The 23,991-nt window shown below is 36.4% G+C and overlaps 1 protein-coding gene across 1 annotated transcript in view; it reads left to right on the forward strand.

Annotated features, from left to right (window-relative positions):
* Positions 1–2,401: 2,401 nt before the first annotated feature.
* LOC135078941 (protein lozenge-like) overlaps positions 2,402–23,991 on the forward strand; it is a 53,669-nt gene continuing 32,079 nt past the window's right edge. The window contains exons 1-4 of the mRNA XM_063973543.1: positions 2,402–3,132; positions 6,111–6,350; positions 19,884–19,997; positions 23,484–23,654. Of these exons, the coding sequence (XP_063829613.1) occupies positions 3,021–3,132; positions 6,111–6,350; positions 19,884–19,997; positions 23,484–23,654 (637 nt within the window). The 5' untranslated portion in view covers positions 2,402–3,020. The remainder of the gene's footprint in view (positions 3,133–6,110; positions 6,351–19,883; positions 19,998–23,483; positions 23,655–23,991) is intronic.

Raw genomic sequence — 23,991 nt, forward strand, 5'->3', positions numbered from 1 at the left:
TTCTATCTAACTTCACCTCACTCTTGAACTTTTTAAATGGCAGACCTGAGGTTTGTTGTACCATATCACTATTATGCCAGAGGTCGCACAGGTATAATCCCCACAAAATACCTTCCTATAAACATTGTTTGCAAGATGTTTTATTATTGTGGATCATATCTTTGTATTTCGTCTTCGTGTTTTTAGGTATTTTACAAACATATTTTCATTTCATTTAAACCTATTTTCATTAACAAGCATCGATAAAGCAAACTAAACGGTTAAAGTTAAACGCAGAGCGACCGCTGCGGTGGCCGCTCGACTAAGGTTCTGAGGTCAACGGGGTGAGGGCGCGGTTTGCCATTGTTATCCCGAGTTGTAACTGTAACTATAGTAACCTAAATGCAAGTAGATTATAGAATAGAACAAATATAATTGTGACCCGGAAGACGTATAGTATGGGAAAGCCTCCCACTAGGTGGACCCACGATCTGGTGAAGGTCGCGGGAGGTGCCTGGATGCGAGCGGCGCAGGACCGGTCTTTGTGGATATCCTTGGGGGAGGCCTTTGTCCAGCAGTGAACGTCATTCGGCTGAAACGACGACGACGATAATAATGTTCATTAGCGGTTCATATAGTTACACAGAGTTTAAAGTTCCTAATAAGAAAATTACCTTTATTTCAAAAACAGATGCCAAGCTTTAAAAAAATCGATCATAATTTTCATAGTCAATCGACTACTTACAATACTTTCGGGTGGATAATAAGTGAAAACTGCATTATTTCAGAGACCTGTGGGGTACTTTTAAACGAATTGAAAATAAAGCACTTTGGGAGTCTTTTCACAGGGTTTTTAAATAGAAATTATTGGTCGTATTCATGCACAATAAATGGGTATTTGCGGGAAATCAAATCAATTCAAACCAGCACAGTAAACACCAAACTGGAAACTTTACAATGTGATTTTAACCAGTTCTCTGTCCTACCAGGGAACCGAACCCAGAACTTCAGAGTCGGCAGTCTCTCTCTATAACCACTGAACGACGGAGGCATAATACCTATGTATAGCAGCTAGTGACGCCACAAGTAAATCATATAATTGTTTCTGTTCTCTGCTGGCCGCAAAGCAGTGGTTGCGGTCCACAAAAATCACCCCGCGCGTCAGCTGTGACGTCACCGTTGATTACGTCACGTGGTTTGGTGGGCTACCGTTTCATTGCTGTCTTGAGGTCAGGGTGGTTTGTTAATAAATATACCTAGCAGTTCTATTTTAAGTTTGTTTGGTAGGTAAAACGGTGATCTCTATCATTTGGTAGGTACCTCATATCTGGCACTGAATGGAAAAATATCGATATGTATCTTATTGGATTCGGATAGGGAACTTTTAAGATAACGCTTATCTTGTAAGATTTTAAAAAGGAATAAGATTCTGGGAAGCAGGGTAAAAAACGTTAATAAATCCTTTTGACGCAATCGGATAAAAAGAACTGAAATTAGTACGAAATAATACCTACCTTACAAGTTTCAGGCTCAATTCAGTATATTTCAGGGATCTAAAAAAATGTAGATACCTACTTCCTGTATCCCTAGAGTGAAAGATATGAAGTTTGGATACTCTTTAAAGTTCAAAACGTTAACGGCAGAAATAATACTAACTCTACATTATACGATAATCGAGTATTTTTCGGTTTTCAAAACAAATTCATGCTAGGAAAGCATTTGTAAGTAGGATTTTTGAAGAAAATTTTTCAGTTTCAAATGTAACGCAAAAGAAAAAGTTGAAACTGTCTCGCAGTCACTCCGTGAAAGCAGCTGGCATCCTGCCGCAACAAGTTGCCGCTCGGCGCGCGCCCGCGTCATTTTTCGCGCGTCTTCGCGACAGTGGGCGGGGCCACGCCCAGCCGGAGACACGCCCACTCCTTATCACCACCCTACCAACCACTCACCACAGATAAACCACCGTCTTAGATGCCAATTACGAGATCCAGTTGCCTAGCTTAACGTCAATCAACTACATAATTAACATGTGGAACGACGTTAATGATTAACGTCTCATCAAATTCCAATCAAGTTTAATTAACTTGTCCAAAGAAGTTGGTGAAAACTTTTAGCGAACCGAAATGTAGACCATTATAGACGTCTCACTCAGAACTAACCGCAACGCACGAGAAGAGCGAGATACGCAACAGCGCTTCAAAAAGCTCATAATATTTCCCTTTCAACAATGGATCCAAACAAAAATATTTAATGGCAAAACTTGCACCCGTCTCGCTCGCACCTTGAGTTTTTGTTGTACGTGTGAGCGGGAGGCGACAGCCGCGCATTTTCCCGACAAATGAAGCGTGGCCAAACCGCAGATTGACCGCAGAGAATGGAGGCAACGAGTGACAGAATGGCGGCGGCTCAGTAGTAGAGAGCCGGTCGCTCGGCGAGGTCGCGCGCAGCCTCCGCGGCTGAGTCATCGGGCAGTCCGTACCGTACCACGCTGTTTACAAAACTACGAGCTCCCATTGACGCAACGCGCGGGAAATATCTTGAATAAATTAGCTCTCAGCTGATGTTGACAGCGGCACAACTTCTGCGAACGCCGGCCGGAACCTTTGACACGAATGCTTAAGATTTCGGCCAGTTTTGCACCGACTCTCGTTCGTGACTCATCTAAAATGACGAAAGTTAAGTTGAAGAACTCAAGGTTCGGATTAAACTAGTGCGTTATGTCGAGGAAAATACTTATTTAATAAAACTTATCGCCATTGAAGCGCACAAAAGAACATTGTGAATAATACGTGTGTTTGAAACTATTGTTTACTGGTTAAGTGTTCGTCGCATGAGTTGAAGATTGTTTAATTTATTGAGTATTGGAATCCGAACTTGTAGCGAGCAAGCAAGTGGTAGTCATCGTATGCTTAGTTGTTTACGTAAAGTTTGAGCGTTGGAAAGGTGCCAAGATAAACATTGTGTTAGACAAAAAGCGTCGTAGTGACCTTGAGTGAGGCGTAGGAGTGGTGTCCAGTGTCGGGCAAAGGTTGTGATGGTTTAGGATGCATCTCCCGTACGAGTCGCGGGGCCGTCGCCGCCGAGAGATGGTGGAACTGGAGCCCTGGTGGATGCAGAGCATCATCGAGGAGACGAGGGCAGAACACCCTGATCTAGGTATGGATTCTTCAAAACTCTATTATTCTTAACACTCTACAACAGCGGTTCCCGAAAGGTGGGCCGCGGAACCCTGGGGTTCCGTGGAAAGGCCGCAAGGATTCCGTAAAAAATATTATCCCACGTTTCGTGACCGACGTTGTTCGCGCGCACCGACTTGTTTACAAATAATTGCATAAAAACTTTATTGTTTTTCATTTAAATTTCCATTTATCAAAGTAGGGTTCCGCTAGGAAAAGTATAATCAATTAGGGTTCCTTGGCAAAATTGGGAAACCCTGCTCTACAACTAACTATGGGTTTACAATACTTATTCTTCTTTGAACTCAATAGTCCAACGAAGTACGCAACTCAAAGTGTAACAGATATGGGCAAAAGATCCGGGTTCGATTCCAATTCACAACAATTACCGATTCATTCATATCTAATTTGAATAGCTAGTTACAGTTTTGGCAGTAAGCTTATTAATTCTTATGGAACACTTACCTCGAATACTTAACTTTTTTAAGATGAATTTTCGTTTATTCAGTAATGACAAGGTCAACAAGCCCTTTCAATGTTTTGTACTCGTATATTAAAAAACATATGGTGTTCAATGGAATATAATTGTACCAATTCCTTGAAAATAAATGTTACATAGTAGAGAACTAATGAAAATAATTAGGAAAGTACTATATTATTATTTATTTATTCAATTTTTGAAACATTTTTTTTATGATGATGATGATGAAGAATAAAGTACCTACAACTTTTTTTTTATAAAATATTCAACTACAATTAATTGTTTTAAAACTAATACTTTCTTTAATTAATTTCTACTGGAATTTAATGTGTATTAAGTACCAAATTAATCTTTGACTGGTTTAAGTCAGCAATAATTAAGCAAATCTCGTTCTGTATTCGTAAATGTCTAAAATAAAGGCACTAATGAGATCTTTAATTATAATTCACAATTGATCAGTCCATAGTCCAGATCAAAAATTAATTACCTGCACTTTTATTTATTTTTTTCTTATAATTATCATGTGATGGAGTCCAATAAGCATCCAATTTGATTTTAATAAATATTTCTTTCATTAAATACTTTCAAAATACAAAATTTCTAATGAAACGAAAGTCAGCTAATCTCTCTCTCTTACATCGATCGTTGTTAAAAAAACCTTTTTCCAGACTTACCAAACTTCAGCTGTCCATTAGATTAGTAAGTAGTGATTAATAGTACTGTTAATTTTATATATTTCTTCGTCTATAACCATTAACGTGATACTAAAGTATTTTAGATTTTTCAAATATTTGGTTGGTTTAGACACAATTTTCCCACCTAAGCAAAAGACTTCAACGCGATGTTGTAACCTTGAAGATTTTCATTAATTTATTTTTATAATTAAAAAGATATATTATATGAGATGCAGCCTTATCTCATATCATATTAGGCAAACAATTGGATATCCCAATTCACTGAACCAATACTAATGACTTGTAATAAGATAGAAAAGAAGACGAATGTTCACGATGCCATGGAATTCAGTTTAATATGCTGTCATCTGTAAAAAGAAGTCATCAATAAAAATCGATAAAAAATAAGTTTTCAGATGCGTTATTTAAAGTAGTACCTAGAACATATCGCCATAAAGCGTAAAAAGGGTGTCTATATCTCCTGATTTTATGTAATTATTTAAATCTACTATTCAAAAAGGAAGCAACTAATTCCATCTTTCAAATCATTAGCTATTACAAATTAAATTATTTATCGAACATAGAATAGCAAAGCCTCTACGAACCCTGTCACGGCGCGACCGCACCTCGCCCGCAGCCTCAATAATTTGTCTATAGATCCAGCTTCCGTAAATATAGAAACCACAGTTAGGCTATTAATGTTTTTACTCTGCGGCCGTTGCTCGATATTTTTTAAATCCTCCGGTGTAACCACATCCCAATTTTGAGACATTTGACAGCCGATGATTAAGATTTGCTAAATGACCGCAAGTGGTTCATTTGTTTTCATTTGACGCGTGAAATTTGACTCTATCTTAAATGCGATTTCTGATGTAGTGATCATCATATAAAAAAATTAATAATCTCTAGGACGGCTATCGGGACAATGCATCCAAAAAAATAGAACAGCGGGACCAGTCCGTCAATATTATTTCGAGCGCCTATTCTATGAATATAGGTTCTTAGGAAGATAAAAATTACCCAGCATTTTTAATCGATTTAGAGATAAAGCGATTTCGAGGTTTACTTTCTTTAAAAACTTTTACATCAGAATTTCAAAATCAAGAATCATAATTGAATGAAGTCTCATTCAATTATGATTATGATTTATCTATTACTTTAAATGTAAAAAGAAAGTTTAAACTTTATAATGCAAGTTAATGTAGGTGCCTACTTGTCTTATCAATTATTCATATGCTAATTAAGTGTGAATACATAATGGTTATTCAGCCCGAACAAATTGAGTATGCTATCGCTGTAAGTTACATTACTTTTCCTCTTACGATCGGAAGTTTGGTCATATTGTTACACTTTCCGAGTTAAACTTTAGATTAAATGACATAATTTGATTGTTTTTTATTGTTACAACTAGCTTTTGCCTGCGGCACAACTGTCATTAGTAGGGATTCTGTTAAAAAAAAATCCGAGAAAAGTCAATCCGGAAAAAAGAAAAAAAATATATACCCAACTAGGTCATGAATTTTTAAAAAGTTACAAATTCTAAACTATGAATGGAATGGATAGGTATGGTCCTCACCTATCACCTAGCTTCGGCTTGATACCTTACAGGAAACATCCTGTATACTAATGAATATTGAAGAAAAAAACGCTAATTTCATAGACCTAATATAATGATGCCTTCGATCTAACTTGATCAAATGAATACATTATGTTCAAGTCAACATCATGTCATTAGGTACAGTGGCGAAGAATTTTTATTATCAATCTATCTGTTGAACTTCAATTAATATTTTTTGTCCACAGTGCCAACCGGCAGCCCGGACTTCATGTGTTCCATGCTGCCTCAGCACTGGCGGTCCAACAAGACTCTGCCCGGGGGGTTCAAGGTGGTCGCCCTAGGAGAGGTGTTGGACGGAACCCTGGTCACCGTCCGGGCAGGGAACGATGAGAACTGCTGTGCGGAACTGCGGAACAACTCTACTGTGATGAAGGATAGAGTCGCCAAGTTCAATGACCTGAGGTTCGTCGGGAGGAGTGGGAGAGGTAAGTAAAGATTGTTGTAGCCACACGACACAACACGACTCCATGATAATAGTAAAGTTGGCAATATCGTATCCATCAGATTTTAAACTTTCGCGTTCCATTTCAATTAAAATAGTAATACACGGGTCTTAACGCGACGTTTATTAATTAGTTACATTATGTACTCACGGCTTGACGTTTCGGCTGCGATGCTGCAGCCGTGGTCACAAGCAGACTGACCTGTCTGCTTGTCGACAGGTCTGCTTGTGACCACGGCTGCAGCATCGCAGCCGAAACGTCAAGCCGTGAGTACATAATGTAACTCACGCGTTAAGACCCGTGTCTTACTATTTTAATCTTATCCATCATCCTATACAGAGTGAGCTTCGAAAAAAGCAAGAGGCGAAATCACGCTGCATTTCATGCCATATTCTTTTGTATCAAATTATACGGAATGATCAAGGATACAATAGGTAGGTACACATATTATTTTGTATACAGAGACCTAGAAATGTGAAGAGATAGGGTGATGATGGCGTATCTATATTGGCCCCACTGTAGAGACTTCAGATTCTCTCGACTTAGATGTTGGATAGGTGCGCACATTGAATAAAACCTATTTGTGTGTTTGTCTTTTTGGTAGAAATTCGCTTTTCCTTCTTGTCAGGAAAATATGTAAAATTGCATACCCACCACCAGCCTGTTAAAACAATATCTGAATAAACCCGATTTTCCGTCAAGTATGCCCTCGATGTCGAAAGTCTCTAGCGGTTCCTAAAGTTGACTTGACTTGACACCAACACTTTGAACTCAGTCGTTAAAACTACACGATAGAAAAAGTTTATTCACACAACTCCGTCTCTTTCTTCTCAAACTTAATCTTGATCCCTTTCAGTCACTCACAACTCGTTATTTAGTAAGCATACTAATGATACACCTCTAATTCAACCCTACTGGTGCGGCACTATAACCCGTAGGTAACTGCGTAGTGGATAATAATTGGTTAATCTGCGCCGGACAGCCGCCGTGATTTGCGCCCGACTCTCTAATAACGCTCACTATTTTATTGTCTATTACATTTGATTAGTAGCCGTAAACGAGTTAACTCTAAGTGCGATTGGTTTCTAGAGAGAATTGGGTGATAACAGCTTATAAATGCTTTATTCATATTTATACAAATCGTTGCAAAATAAACTAAAGCACAAGAATAATATCTGAGAACTTTGCAATTTGCTACAACTTTTAGCATAAACTTTGTTTATTTTCTATTTTTATTAGGTACCTAGGTAGTTCCCCTAAATGCAGCATTCATTTATTCTAAACTCACATTCGGTCGACTCACGCTTTTTTTTTAGATGCTATGAACATACACTTGTAATATTTGTAACATCGTGAGTCTTAAAACAATAAAAACATGGTAGTATTTGTATATTCCGAACTTCAGCAATACCTAAACCTAAATCGAGAAAAGAGTTATTGGTACTCTTGTAAAAAGAGTTTTAATAGCCTAAGTGAAAAATATATTTACCCTAACCATATTCAAAATTGACGTGATCCTCCGTGGTTGAGGATTCCTGGTGAAGCTCGCTTCCACCTTCGGCCTGACCGTCACTTACTATCAGGTGAGATACAGGCCAAGAGCTTCCTCGTTGTGGATAATAATTTTAAAAAATCGTTCTTATTAAATTTTATTAATTGAAAAGAAAAAAATACAAAAACATTTAATTATAGTCTAAAGGGATTCCATACCCTTTCTGTTATCATTAACTGACCTTGACACAATCAATGAATTATTATGAAATAAACAACAAGCCGAAGCTCTTACGTTTATCAAACAAAATGCTAATCATTTCCGGTCCCTTACAGTTTTTCTTCTTTTAGGCAAATCTTGGAGCAAGATCATCCTTATACGTGTAAAGTTTGTTTCCTACAAAAATGATACAACAAAGACGTTTACCTTTTCTACAATTCTCGTTTTATGCCTTGTTTTTCATTAAAATCTAGACGCCTTATCATAAGCTCCTCTGTTTTGGATTTCAGGTGATTACTCTGATTATTGGGACGTGTTTTATGTATCAATAAATAATCATTTTGCACTCAAAATCCAGACGCCATGACATCTTACAAACATACTCTCTCTCCACTGAAATGTTCTGGTATTCGATCCAAGAAAGAAACATAATATCCAGAGGGCATGTTAAGCCATTAGTCCGATTGAGTCGATAAAATCGTAGGCCTTTTCTAATTCGAACACCATGGTAGCACCACAATGCGCCTCCGTGTACAAACTGTCATAGTTTTAACGGGCAGAATAATAATCTTCGTTTTTAGTGTATATGCAGAGGCGTTGCCATAATGCAATTACTGTAACCAAATTCATTTAGACGGCATCTAGAAGCAAATTAGGTGTATAATTCGTCGCTCTTCCTCGGTCCCGTTATAACGTGCTAAGAGTAAAAGAAGTCTAAACGCTCACGCGATTAAGGCCCCTCTCGCCCCTACGAGGCAATAAACAAAATAATCGTTCTGCGGTGAACGAGCAGTTTCTAAATCACGAACGTGAAAACTTGCATTTGTGACACGCTTTCGTGTCAAATTGCACGTCAATTTAATATCAATTTATTTAAGGGTTGGTATTCACTGAAAAGTGGAAGAATCTCATTAAAATACTCAGAAAATGCAAACCCAGAAAGCGTGGGCAGGCCTCCCACTAGGTGGACCGACGATCTGGTGAAGGTCGCTGGAAGAGCCTGGATGACGGCAGCGCAGGACCGGTCGTTATAGAAATCCTTGGGGGAGGCCTTATTCCAGCAGTGGACGTCATTTGGCTGAAACAAACAAACGAACGAACCCAGAAAATTTTTATTCTGACCAAAACAATTGACGGCTACACCTGATCTAGGGGACACAGTGAATCCCCCATTCACTGCGATTCCGAATATTGTATGACGCACAATATTTTAAGAATTTTATTTTAAAATGCCACTAATTTGAATATCATTCATGAGTAACATGGAAATACTATTGTCGAGTAGGTACTTGTATTTTTTTAATCCACAACATGGAAGCTCACCTGATGAAAAGTGATGATCAGGCTGAAGGAGGAAGCGAGCTTCACCCGGGATCCTCAACAACAGAGGAACAAGCTATCTTACCTCCAACTGCGTGAACATTGTTGTAGACTTCACTGGCTACGAGTATATTGTTGAATATTATGAGAATTTCGTTAAAAAGTGTAATAAAAACTGCGTTATAACACCTCCATGGATAATTCTTCTCCCATCCGTAACTCAACGCGATACAGAAACCCTGCAACTGCGCCTTTCACTAGAAAAATATTCAGACTTCGCCTCGACTTTCACGGAGTATCAAGACGAGGCGGATTTTAATTTCCTAACCACAGCAGTAAACGCGCGCAGTTTACAGTCCATTGTTGCGCGCGCGCACCAACCCATATGCCGATGCGTTGTAAAATCACGGAGATCGTTTCCACTGGCCGTTGGTTAGTACAGGCACATCAGGTTAAACACTGAAACACCTTATCCAGTTGTAACATGTTCTGTTTTGCAACAGCAATGCACAGGCTGATGAGCCCTCGACTGTACATACTTAAAGGTATATAAGAAACTGAATATGTATTTCGCTTGAAATTGCCAGCGCTCTTTGCGTCGTACATATAACTCTGAGTAACGCGAGTTCAAGTTTTGAAGACAACAGCTGAAATAAGGAGGAAGACATTTTTCGTGAAAGAAAACGCATAAGAAAACTATATTGTTATAATAATAACTAATAACAATACAGGAGCTACATGACATCTTTACTCATTACAGTTGTAAAATAACATTCATCATCATCATCATCATCATCATTTCAGCCATAGGACGTCCACTGCTGAACATAGGCCTCCATTATAAAATAACATTAATTTTCATAATTTTTGGTGCATAAGCCCGTTACTCTATTTCTTCTTCCAGAAAACCTTATCTATCACGATCAGATACATATTATTATACTTATTATCGACCATTTAGTACTGTTTTTAACAACTAAAATGTTATTTAACGAAGCATCCGTGTCCACAAACTTGGTTTTTCCCGACCCGTCGAACTAGGCTTGTTCGAATAAACCCAACACTCACTCACTTCATCAATATTCCACGCCTTATTTAGTTATTACTAGAATTGTTGATTTAACTTGAATTATGCAATTTAAATTAGGATCTTTATGTTAATGTGTCATTAATGTCGAGGTAATTATATCCATCAACCAACAAAATTAAATGATAAACATGATTTCTTTTAAAAACGTTACATACTAGGCCTGAAAATCGGGTTAGTTTTCAATTAACAAGCTATTTATTTACTTTCTTTCTGTTTTCGAGCAATTAATTCAATATCTAAGGCTGGATTGCACCATCATACTTTAACTTTGACAAACGTCAAAAATCTGTCAAACTCCATACAAAAAACACCGGTTATCGTTATAGTTACGGTCAAAGTTAGGTGGTGCAACTCTGCATAAGATTTTTAAGTGAGTAACGTGTCTTTATGTCGTGGCAGCTATTTCCATCAACCAACAAAATTAAATGATAAACATAATTTCTTTTCAAAACGTTACATTCTGGGCCTGAAAACCGAGTTAGTTTTCAATTTACACATACACTATTTACCCACTTTCTTTTGTTTTTGAAGCAGTTCATTTAAAAGCACTTCTTCTGAGCTGTTACACAAATAAAGTACCTACTTACAGTGAGAGTTCTAATGCCTCACAAACTACAACGAAGCAACATCTGCTTTGATTATTAATTTGTCATTAACAATCATTGTCACAAGTACCTAACGCGTTAAACCTGTACTATTAATAATTAATTTAAAAATCCATAACAACATCAATATTGGCGGATTGGATAATTAATAACGCCAGAATCATTCTGTCAGGTACTGTATAAATGTGTGACGCGTTAAAAATAGCGAATGAATCAGTTACCACATTTTATTTTTTTCAGGTACCTAGCAAAGCAACTTGATACACTATGGTGAAACAAATGGCAAAATAAATGAACTATTTTATTTCGACTAGAATTATAAATTACAAAAAGCAACCTATTTTATGGTAATAGTGAAGAAAAATCAATAATAATCGCCGTACCATTTTTAGAGCGTTAAAACATCTACAAACTTGGAATTAAATCGCAGAATTAGGTCAAATCTTTTCAGCAAAATTAATACTCACATGTATATTATTTGTGTAGTAGTGCGTCGTTACGAAGCGTATCACCTTATTAAACATACAAAAAAAGTCTAATATGTCGATCCCAATTACATACACTGTTGGTTCCACTACAGCGAGTAATAGATAGCTTTTCATTCATCCTTGCATCTACAAAAACGTCTACTCTAACTTGGCATGGCCTTGCCTGTAATTAGTTGGTCAACTGAGGTCATATTGCCGTGGACACGTGGATACTACCTATGTAAGCCGATAGTGGTCTTGTAGGCTGCTATACACTGTCACGTGACATCACAACATTGGAGGTGACGAGTTGATGCACACAGATAAAGGACCGAAGGATCGAGAATACCTGTGTTTTTGAACTTTAAATCCAAAGGTAATTAATATTCATATTAAGACCCATTACGAGACGAACTCCGATAAAAATTGTTTTAGTCTGAGATTGTTCACAATTTTGAAAATCTAGTTTTGAGGTCGTTTCGACATCGACACCCATCATAGTGTTAAAGGGTATTAAGAAGTAGGCATGGTGGAAGCATGTGATCGTTGTAGCTGTTTGATTTCAAACCACTGATTGATTCTTAAAACCTTTGAAATCACTCACGACTGTATAAGTTCTCAATTTAATAAGTATTAAGAGCCATTTCACAAAAATATTCCGCGCGAATTTAGGTAAAAGCTGTCAACGCAACGTCAAAAGAGTAAAAAGAACGCTGAAATGGACAAAAAAATCTTGAGCCGTGACCGTATTAAGACTTGATTTAAGTTATTAATTTTAAGGTAGAGTGAGGTATTCAAACTTGATAAATTAATTCAAATTTTTAATAGAGTTTATTAAGTCTTTTATATTTCGATTCATAATGAAACACGAATAGGTATAATATGTAAAATATATATTAAGTACAAAATAAAGACAGTCACATAGTGATAAAAAAATCTGCCCCCTTCCGGCTCCATCATCGGACCCTGGATACGAAATATTCGTCAAGGCGAATCACACAAGCCCTAACTCCATAGGGTTCTATTGTTTTGTTACGGAGATGGCCATTGCATCTCCTCCAGATCCATTATCAGACAGAGCTAAGAAATAAATAAATAAATATTATTATAAGTAAACAAATAACTAAAATAATTCATCTTACTATCTTACTAGTCTTACTAATATTATAAATACGAAAGTTTGTGTGGATGTCTGGATGTTTGTTACACTTTCACGCAAAAACTACTGAACAGATTTTGATGAAACTTTACAGTACAGTACAGCAGTACTAGGCAGTCTGTGTTCAACTATCACTCGGGTCGGACGTTCCTATCGCAAGACCTTTGGTTCACTCAGTTCCGATACGACTCTAATGCTGTGTGTAATTATTTTCCTGAATACACTGAGTTTATTTATTTCTACGAGTGGATTTCATTTTGCCTGAGACCTACGCCATGAACCCTGAACCAGAAGACCCTGTCGCCAGCGACAGCGACGCTCATCCATCCCTGGTGTCGACCAGAATAGCAATGTATAGGCTATAATTTATGACGATCTGTGACAAACTCAATTTCAAGCGGGTGAAGCCGCGGGCAATACTACATATTTCATACTAGCTTTTTGCCCGCGACTTCTTCTGCGATGAAGTGGAAAATGGTTCTAATAGAATTAAAATATTCTAAGAAAATTAATTTTGTTAAATGATTATAATAATATTTTTTGATATAAAATCTACAAATTATTATGTTTAAATATTTGAATACTTACAAAATTATGAGATCTTTCTAAAACAAAATTAAAACACTACACCTGCCGCAGATTTCTTTGTAAACAAAGTTTTTTTGTTTTTTCTTCAGGTGCTAAAATCACCAGGCTATTGTGTGCGCATACTCTGGAGTATTCCACATACAACTGGTCGTCGGAGAAGCATAGATTTCCATTAAGTCTACTCCCGCTACCATATGGAACTCCGCTAAAACTCGTGAGGGCGCCAACACTTGCTTTTGTATCGAAAATTAGTATGAGCAGCTGCGCACGCGGTTGCCCGTTGCAGGCTCTATGCAACCACACTATTTTAAACCGTGGTACCTAAGCATGAGATGGGAAACTGCACTCTCTTGAATTCTCTTGAATTTGATGGTGTTAGGGGAATCCTAGGAATGAATACAGACTTTCCAATGGAATCTCCTCATCAATATTGCGAAATTGCGAGTTGCAATGCAATGTTACGTTTTCACTTGTTATTTTATTGTAATCTGACCTTGATTTTTCAAACACATGACACAATAAAAAAAAAATCAAAAGTACTAAGGAATATTTCATTGATATCAACTTAGAAACAAGCACAGATCACAGAAACTAAAGGGAAATGTGACAAGGGACAAATTGGAACATATTGCTTGTGAAAGCAATGATGACAGTACCGACGTCATTATGTAAACAATTTATATTGCTTGCATAGTACTAAAGATTATTCGAACGTTGAATACTGATACCGCAGTGGATAATGAGCACATAATTTGATTTCTTTGTGTGTGTGAATTTCTAATACGACACTGAGTTTCGAACTCAGCGCATTACTTATAATAATAATATAAATAATAATAAAATCATTTATTTGCAAGCTTAGCATCTCTCTATATTTCTATGGAACCAAGTTATCTCCAAAATAACATTCCACACCTTTTTAACCTAGTCAGGTAATAATTTTAATAAAATACGAAGAACGTCATCTATCAATAGGATAAATGTATATTTTAGAAGTTAATAAATTATGCATAAAATATAAACACTAGAAGTTTAGTTAAATCGTAGAATTTCTGAAAAACAAGTACTAAAATCGTACTGAAAAAAAAGTATTAATATGTTATCTAATTTATTTATTAAACGTCGAATTTTATCAAAGATTTTGGACTAAAGTTTTTGAAAATATTTTATAGCCTACATAGAAAAAAATTAGGATTCTAAATCGTGAAAGAATTTTTTTTTCGGAGCCTATTGCCTCCAAACAAACAAACAATTAAATCTTTCCTCTTTTATTAGTATAGATTTAACAACAAAGCTTCCCTCTCGAAACAAAACGCTTCTTTTTCTTCTTCACGAAACAAAACTCAAAGCGGATAAATCAATAAACAAATCTTTGGACAATTTCACAGCGCCATCTAGTCCAAAAGTAGGCAACTAATATGCTTGTGTTAAGGGTGCTAGCATAATGGATATTCTTTTTTATAATTTATTTATTAAATTAAATACATGGTACCTACATATTATACATAGTTACACCCAGATCCGTCAAAGAAATTAAAATTCATCATTTCAATTTCTGCTCGGCCGGCCGACTCGAAACAGCCTCTCGGCATAGTATCAAATGTATTTGGTCGCCGTACAAATCACCGCTTTACGACACGAACGCACGTAAACGTCACGGCGGGAAAAATGACACAGGTCCTGCCTTGACGGGCGCTCGCGCCATACTAATCGATGTCGGCTTGCGCATTGTAATTTATACTGATATTCACATCAATATTTTGACAAAGTGGTTACTAATATTTAAACAATAACTGTAGAAATCAATTCTACAATGAATATTCTTTATTTTGGGATACTTTTATTGCAGTTATTGCTGTGTTTTTAAACCAAAAACCACGATCAAAATGTGACGTTAATCTTCAAATTTGCCAAATTATTTTTATATTTTACTCAATAATGGTAATGAAATTCAAGAATCTATTTCATTAATGGACTACAAGAATATATGTCCGATGATTACTATATATTTTTAAGCTTATTATATGAGCATAAATAATAGATACAGGACTTTGAAAATGAGTCTGCGGCAATTTTTCCGTAAAATGGTTGTGGGAGATGGGGCACTGTGAATTAAGCAAAAGAGTTTTAGTAAATCCGTTTCATTAATGGTCAACACCAAGGATTGACCTATCTTTCGCAGTTATTAAATAATCTCTAGGTGTTGCTTAAGATAGTAATTCATGCTTCCAAAATCTTAGAAATTTGCACGAAAATGTAAAATGGCTCTTAATAATGAAATCTGGATTATGCTAAGATAATAAATAGCCTTCAGTTTGCCCAAATTAATTAGGTCCATCGTGGAGGGTCTCAAAAATCACAAAACCGTCAGGAGAACTCCCTCTTTTATTAGTTTAATAATAAGTATAATAAAATTATTATACTTATTATTGGTGATTAACAATAAATTGATGATATATTTTCCTAATTAGGTAGTTCGAAACCTTTCACTTTTAACGATGTAAATTATTGTGTCAACTTGACAAAAAGCTTAAATAAAGCGGCTCAGTGCGGAAGCTCAGAGTTACTCAACAGAGAATTGTCATTAGTTACATAAAACAATGCAAATGGTACAAATTCTCTTTTTGATGCGTCCGATTTCGAAAGATCTCCAAGCCTTCGATTACCACTACAATAAAATAAAGACTTTATGTTGCATGTGGTAGAGTTCGGAATGGTTTGTTGCTAAGTAAGGGCTACACGGCTACACTTGTCATCAAATGGGACAGATAATTAGGAGCGAGTGACACGTAAACGGCATGACCAGAATGTTACCAAATCATTTCACGAGCAGTCATCAACGCACGCTCGGGCTTTTTGCTCTTATTTCCAGTCCCGATGTTTGGGCTAAAGTGGTTGGTCGATTGGACATTCATTTTGAAGAATATTTTATCATTTGTTGTAGCTGTTAACGTAAAGTATTGACACAAAGACGAAGTTCGATGGGGTTGAAAACGTTTGTAAGTAAGGACGAGGACTTGACCAAGATTCTACTTTAGACTTCAACTTTTAGGACTATTTTATTAGTGTGGAAAAAATCAAGGCACTGCAATATACCTACAGATCTCTTTAGCACTTTAATTTAACTAACATGCTTTCCCAAGATTCCTGCTGCAATTCAATGTTATTTTCAGATATTGACTGGGGACAGTCGTTCTGAAATGAGCACTGCACATAAAATATGGCTGCGAATTCTGAAATGCACGACGTTAAGCTGCAACGAAGTCAAGTCTTCACTCACAAATGTCACTAAGGATTTACGTTTGATCGTAAATCAAGATGGCGGACACTCCCCGCGACCCTTACTTGCGCGCGCGCTACATAATTGAATATTTCACGCACCTCTCTCAACACCCGGTCGATACAATGTTATGTTTATAGCCGTGCATTGTGTTAGGTCCTAAACTGTTGATGAGTGATCATACGAAATGCATTAACTTTAATAGCGATTTTAAAAGCAATATTTCACATCATTCAAGACACGCCTCGGGTTTAACGTTTACGTTTATGATGATTTGTTTCCGTATTGAAACGTTTTACGGTCGCGTCGCTTTGTGGGAAAGCGACTCCGACATTGAGACGTCAACGGGAACGCGAATAACGCGGGCCGTGATGGAGCTATACCATGTTCATGACAAAAATGGCGATCAGTTAAATCTGATATCGCCTATCGCTTGTAAAATATCGAGAAATGTCTGTTTCGATCCAGAAATTCCGAGAAAATACAGTCATCCGTGTCCACTTCGAATTCGTACTTACCATCTTACCCAAATCATACTAATCTTAATCAAATTAAGCTCATTTGAATCAGACTTTAGCACAGGTCAAGCCTGTGATTAGAGTTTCAATATTTAGACTTGAATCTATGCATGAGTTTGGAACGTCTTTATTCATATTAGACTTTAGTAGTCAATTAGCTTTTAAGCTCTACATCCATTTAAATAATGTGCATCACCATTTTCTCATTAATGTGGTAAAAAAAACACACCGCCTCTGTGCCTGAAGCACTAAATACAGGCAGCGCAGCGTCAAATAGTGACACCCAAAGTGGCCAAAAAGTTGAAAACACAACTTTACAATTTTTTATCTTTACTTCCAATACATAGACGTGTTGCGAACTTTCTGGCTACTTTGGGTGTCACGAACTATTTGACGCTGACTGTACCAACTAAGAAAGAATAAATACTACCTGAAGTCACACCCTATATTTCTAAAGAAGAAAGCGTAGTTCTTAATCATGAATCAAGTTGTTTAAACGAATACCGTATCAGGCTCTCAGCAACGCGTGAAGACTCTGAAAAACTACTCATGATAATAATATATACCTATTATTATTAATATTTCCCAGACCAAAGTTCATGCATTATGTAAACATATTTTTTATTTCCTGATTTCCTTGTTTGTCTATTCATATGCTTCCGGCGACTGGGACCGCAATTAACTGGGACCGCGGTCCCAGTCGCAGGATCCGTAAAAAATAAATAATTTTCTTCCGGCAGCTGGGACCACTCATAGATAACTTAGAAAAATATATTATTCAGGCCAAAATCGGTACAGTCATACGAAAAAAATTCTAAATTATTTATTTGAATTATCTTTGACTCGTGACGTGACGACTCTAGACATGATTTTATACTATGCGCTTAGCAATAAAGTAGACTAAGCTAGGCCATAATTACATACATTAATACAAATATGTACTAATATTAGACTGAATACTTTAAAACATTTTCTACCAGTAAATTATTATTTAATGAATTTCATGTATGTAGTACAACATATTTTAATGCTTATTATTTTTCCGCTTAAAATCTAACTATAAATCTACTATAAATCTACTATAACTACTATAAATCAAACGACAGATTTTTTTATTAAATCAGTATAACCAAGCTATGGTGTATAAAGCTTCGTCGATTTAAAGGTCAAGTAGCCCTTTTTAAATAAACATTTTATATTAATAAATGATGTTTTTAAATTAAAAAGGATTTTTCTTCAATTATTTCACCTAAAAAATGTTTAGTGTGACTGTACATTTTTTTATTTCAGTTATCATTTACGAGTGGTCCCAGTTGCCGGAAGAATATTATTTAATTTTTAAGGATCCGGCGACTGGGACCGCGGTCCCAGTTAATTGCGGTCCCAGTCGCCGGAAGCCTCATTAAAAAATCAACTCGTTTAAAATAGACATGTCAAATCGTGTATAACATTATCAGTGGGAAAAAATGGTCAGTTCTCATGCATTTGGTTCGGGCGATTGATATTTTTATTATTCCTGATAAACTATCTACCTAATGCTATTGTTAGAACATTGCCTGTTGTGATTTTATTGTTTATATATTATTAGGAAATGATAGGAAACCGAAAAGTTATATTATGCCTACATCTTATTTTATCATCAAACTAAATCATCAACATCTTTAGCCAAAACCTTGAGTGAAAAGGCAGTTTACAGTACCTACCTACATCAGATTTTAAGATTGTTTGTCTGAGACACGAATCTCAAATAGGACTTACAATGTCGTAGTTTTTCCCTTGATATTGTGCCGTATAACAAGACACTTTCATGTAAAATGATTTCTTTCTATATCTTCTATTCTACGAGTAGATACCTTATGAAAGGTCCAACAGTATTTAAATAACAACAAAATAACGTTGACAAGGTCATTAAAATCTTAAATTCGCGGCATTTGTCCATTTTTACAAAGTATACATAATATTAATCAGAATTAACTTAATGAAACACTGATCACTTTTAAAGTGCTCAATACACCTTGTAGTATCCACTTCATACCCTCAAACATTCCTACTAAACTGCACACAACACAGCCAAAAGGAATATCTAAAAGCGCTCCTAAATTCGCCGTGGAAACCGGTTGAAATCAGTCATTTATCCCAAATCGAGTGCAGGCTACACGCGAAATATCTGCATTAGACATGTTAATCCACTCATTTTAACTGTAATTTTATTCGCTATTTATCGGTGCATTCATTACTGGAGACCGCAAATCGCAGGCCCAAAAAGCCCGCTATTTTCCGCCATTCCCGCGCTGTAGTTAGTGCGTATCGCACTAGTTACTAGTTCGAAACGCTATATAGATGGTTGTTAATTTGTATTGTGCTGTTGATTAACTCGGTTATGTATGATAATACGGCGGGTTTGTTTGTCCATAATCCTTTTTATAATTTGAATAACTGCATATTTGCTGAAACTCGTTCAGCTTTGTGCGTTATGACGTCGCGACTAGAAAGTTTAATAAACATAATGTAGATTAAAAAGAGCTTTAAGTCACTAAACTGGCGATATTATAATCAAGTATTATAATTTTATAAATACATATTATTTAGATTTTAGACACTAGTTGATACCGGTCAATCTTGACACACTCGATCGATATCTGGTAAATGTGTTAGACAACTTTTACCACAAGTGATCATACCTTAATTAAGACCCTAAAATAAGTCAATGTAAAAGCTTTATATTGAAGTTAAATGTGTCTCTTTTGTAGTATTATTATTTTATAATTTTGTTTCAGGGAAAAGTTTCTCGCTAACCATCATGATATCCACGAGCCCGCCGCAAGTGGCGACCTACCAGAAGGCCATCAAAGTCACCGTGGACGGCCCGAGGGAGCCGCGCTCCAAAACTAGTAAGTTGAATCGAACTAGTAAGGTTTCATAGAACTAGTTGATTACCAAACTCGCTGTGAAGCGAGTTACAGCCTGAAGGTTACGCTTAAAGTCTAGTTTAACTAGTTTTTTTTTTACGAAACTATTATATTTCTCATGTACAGTAGTTGATAAAATGGCTCTAACAATCATGATATCAACGAATCTTCTGCATAGAAGAAGACCTTCGGTGAAGAAGGTGGAAAGCGATATACTGAAAGTGTCGTCTCGTAACTAGTAAGGTATTCATAAACCTAGTAGTCATTTTCTAGTTTACATTAGTAACTACCTAATTAAAATCTAGATTTTTGTTATTTGCTCGTTTGGTTTGACCACCAGTTAAAACCACAGCTGTGGTTATCCTATCGCCGTTCCTGAAAAGTTTGTTGAAAATATACATAATAATAATAATATTTATTAACGATAATCATTTATTTGGTTTCATATTTTATATCATAGTTTTAACGACGCTCTTCATAGTTTTAGAGACAATGACTGATATTAGACTGAGCAAAGTGTGTAAGCATCTCGTACATACATACGCTTTTAGAAACTGGTAGTATTTCGAGAAGATTCCATTAAGATTAGGTAATATTTCTTACTCCAAATTAAGGCTTATTGATAGAAATATTGAGAAATTTAAGTCAGTTTTTGTCAAGTTTTAGGATTCTATTGGCGTGGACATGATGTATATTACAGTTAAACTGTAACCGTTTTCTTTCTACCTTAAAAATGAAGATAGAGTTACTACATATTAATTAAGGTGAGCCAAGAGCTTCCTCGTTGTGGATAAAAAAAACTACTGTGATCCCTGAAATTCGTTCAAAAATATCCCCATGCCGTGACGTCACGGGCAAACGAAATTGTATCCCCGACCGCACGGGTAGGTAAACAATTAAAGCGGCATTATATTGGTTGTCCATATTATCGGACGCGATAGCGCGCGGTCGGCGTATCGCGCGATAACAGTACCTACCTTCCCACGGTACTTACTGATAACGCGCTCTTTCATGGGATAGTGATTTTATTTTTAATTAGTTATTTGTGACACTTTTTAGCAATATTAATTAGGTTAAACATAGTTAACTCTATCCACAACATCATTTAAATAAAATATTACCGATCGCCTGGCTAATAGATCGAATGTTTAACAAAAAGGCCTAGTTTGGTAATTTCATCATACACGTATCACAAATACCTAATAATTAATCACAATTCATTCATCTTAATTCATAGAGATGATTTTTCGTAGTATGCTACGAATAAAGATTTTTTTAAACCCATATTTTTTTCATTTATGACAACATTGACAACATAAGAGTTTGTAGATATTTTTTTCCATAACACAACAGTGAAAGACATTGTACGGTGTGTATTTCATTCAATAAAAGTAAAGTCATAACCATTTTAAAGTTTGCAGGCAACTTCCCCAGAAATGCTACAAAAAACAAATCGAAAAGTAATATTGAGCTTCGACAGAAATAATTTCTTTTCACATACAAATATAAGGCTAATTAATATTATAAAATATCGTCTTCCGTCGTCCTTCCGACAGCCGAGTCACGCGACTTTAGGCTCGCCGCACGCTAAGCGTTTTTACATCTGCGTTTTTAAAGCTAACAAAAAAACCCGTTTGTTCTTAATTTGTAGTTATAATATGAAAGAATCGCTATTAAAAACCTGGAAATGAAGTAGAGCTTTTTGGCGCTTTAAAGCACTTCTTGCTTACTATGTCAATTTAGCTTCGACATTTTGACTGAATGATGATGACGATGAAAGATAAATTAATAGCAGGCAATTTATAAATTATTATGGCATACAAAAAGCGATAGAACTTTACATTTTAATCATTAATTATCTCTCTCGCTTTTAGCAACTTTTATTTAACGCTCAGTGTTCAAATACCCTACCGTACATTGAAAAGAGCTCGAACTATCGAAATTGGCTGGTGAAAAAACACGTTACGCCATATGTGCCGCCGTCGGCAGACAATAGCGGAATTATACTCGTAATAAGTTGCGCTCACGCACCGCGCAACTGCTCCGCAGGATCACTTTTGTGACCAAGGAGTCTTGGCAAATAAAAAAGTTCTTTGAAGTCTCATTCAGGCAAAACAAGGCCCAAATAGTAGACTCAACTCGTCCAAAACATAAAATAATGCTGGCTGGCTCTAATAACGGGGTTGAATTTTAAGATTTCAATTTAAACTTAGAACGCAACAAAAGCACTGCTAGTTAATAAAAAAAAAAGTTAAATTGCAATTTAAAGAAAAACAAAAAAAATGTTTCTGTCCATATACAAACCATGCATCCCACACAAAAGAAGAAAAAAACAATTCGAATCCTCCAAAAACATTCTTAATTCGAATTAACAAAAACAAAACACTATCGCTAATTCACTCCCCTCGCAGAGTTGGGCACAACAAAAACCGTCCCGTAACGAATAGCTAGTTATTCAAAGGACTTATTACTCATGCACGAAAATCCGATGTAAACATAATAAACAAAGAGTGGAAAGGGTGGACAGACGAGTACTTAGCGTAAGCCCCAACTCGCCGCTGCAAGAAAGGAAGATAGGGACTTAAAAGTTGGAGTTAATCACTGAAATAATATTTTGCTTCGGCCTTTGATCTTGCGCGTGCCGGCATTGGCCATGTAAGATGAGGGTTCAAATCTTCATAACTTAGTTAATCGGTAGGTCAAAGTGAATTCAAAGTAAAGCCCTTAGTACAACGATTGAAAACAACTGTTTATAGTAAAGCAGGCACTGGCTAAGTTGTACAAAGCGATGAGTGGTAAGTTTTTAAGTAAATATTGTTCGGGTGTATAACTGTATACCTACTATTAGTTTTTGTAGCTTCTCAAAATACTACCTCATCTCCCAGGTCATTGTTTGAGCCCATTCATATAATTGCGGTATCGATACGTTTTGTGTAAACTCGTAAACTAATTATGTGCGTATTTTTTTCTTAACTTTACCATATTACCTACGTTAGTCCCAACAAGGATACAATTTTGAACCTTATATCCTTGACTTAAAAGTCAAAATTTTGAGCATAATTACGCCGGCGTCTTTTATAAACAAAACCCATCGCGGTGCCTTTTTACCGGCTTCAAAGGGGGAGGTTCACGGACGCGCATTAGAAAAAAGGCCTTTACGTCTAATAAGGTGATTGACACGTAGTTATTTGGCCAAATCGAACAGGAAACGCGCATGAAATTATCAATTTTGTTCTTTTTTCAATTTTTGAAATTAATTTTGGGAATTGGACGTCGTAAGCTTGGGGCATCTTTTAATGTCAATCGTTATTACCGTTAAAATATTATGTAGAGTTTCAATTCAATAAAACTGCATAAAGTAGACGATTTAAGCCACAATTAGATAATTAATTATAGAGTATTTTAGACGGTGTTTCAGGAACTCTCTTTAATTTTCAAAGGATTTATAGCTTAATTTTTGTTTTGTAGGTACTAACGCAACCACCCACCCCATCAGAACCTTCAACTTCCAAAGAACGTTCATCGACTCGCAGATCGCGCTTCGAGACGTGGAGTTCAAGAGTCCACCGATGAGGAGCATACGCTCGCTGTCTCATGAAGAACGGGAGTACAAGACTAACGCCAACCTGCCCACGGGAGGTGAGTACCTACTGACTTTGTTTCTATGTATAAGCAGAGTAAATACAAATGAGTAGGTCATCTTCATAGAAACGCCCGAGCGCGGTTTGTATGTGAGCGTGCGCCAATACGTATGCGGCGCGCACGCACATACTGACAAAATTCAGCGCACCTCACCGCTAATCCACGCTAAATTTTGTCAGTGTGTGCGCTCGGTGCTTTTCTATGAAGATGACCTACTCATTTGTATTTACTCTGGTATAAGTCTACAATTAATCTATCGTTTAGAATCCTACGAAAGTTTATTTTACTAGGAAATTTAGTGCGGTTCTTTTTTTCGCTGACATATACAGCGGGT

The sequence above is a fragment of the Ostrinia nubilalis genome, chromosome 15 (assembly GCF_963855985.1).
Source record: "Ostrinia nubilalis chromosome 15, ilOstNubi1.1, whole genome shotgun sequence".
NCBI classification, from domain to species: Eukaryota; Metazoa; Arthropoda; class Insecta; order Lepidoptera; family Crambidae; genus Ostrinia; species Ostrinia nubilalis.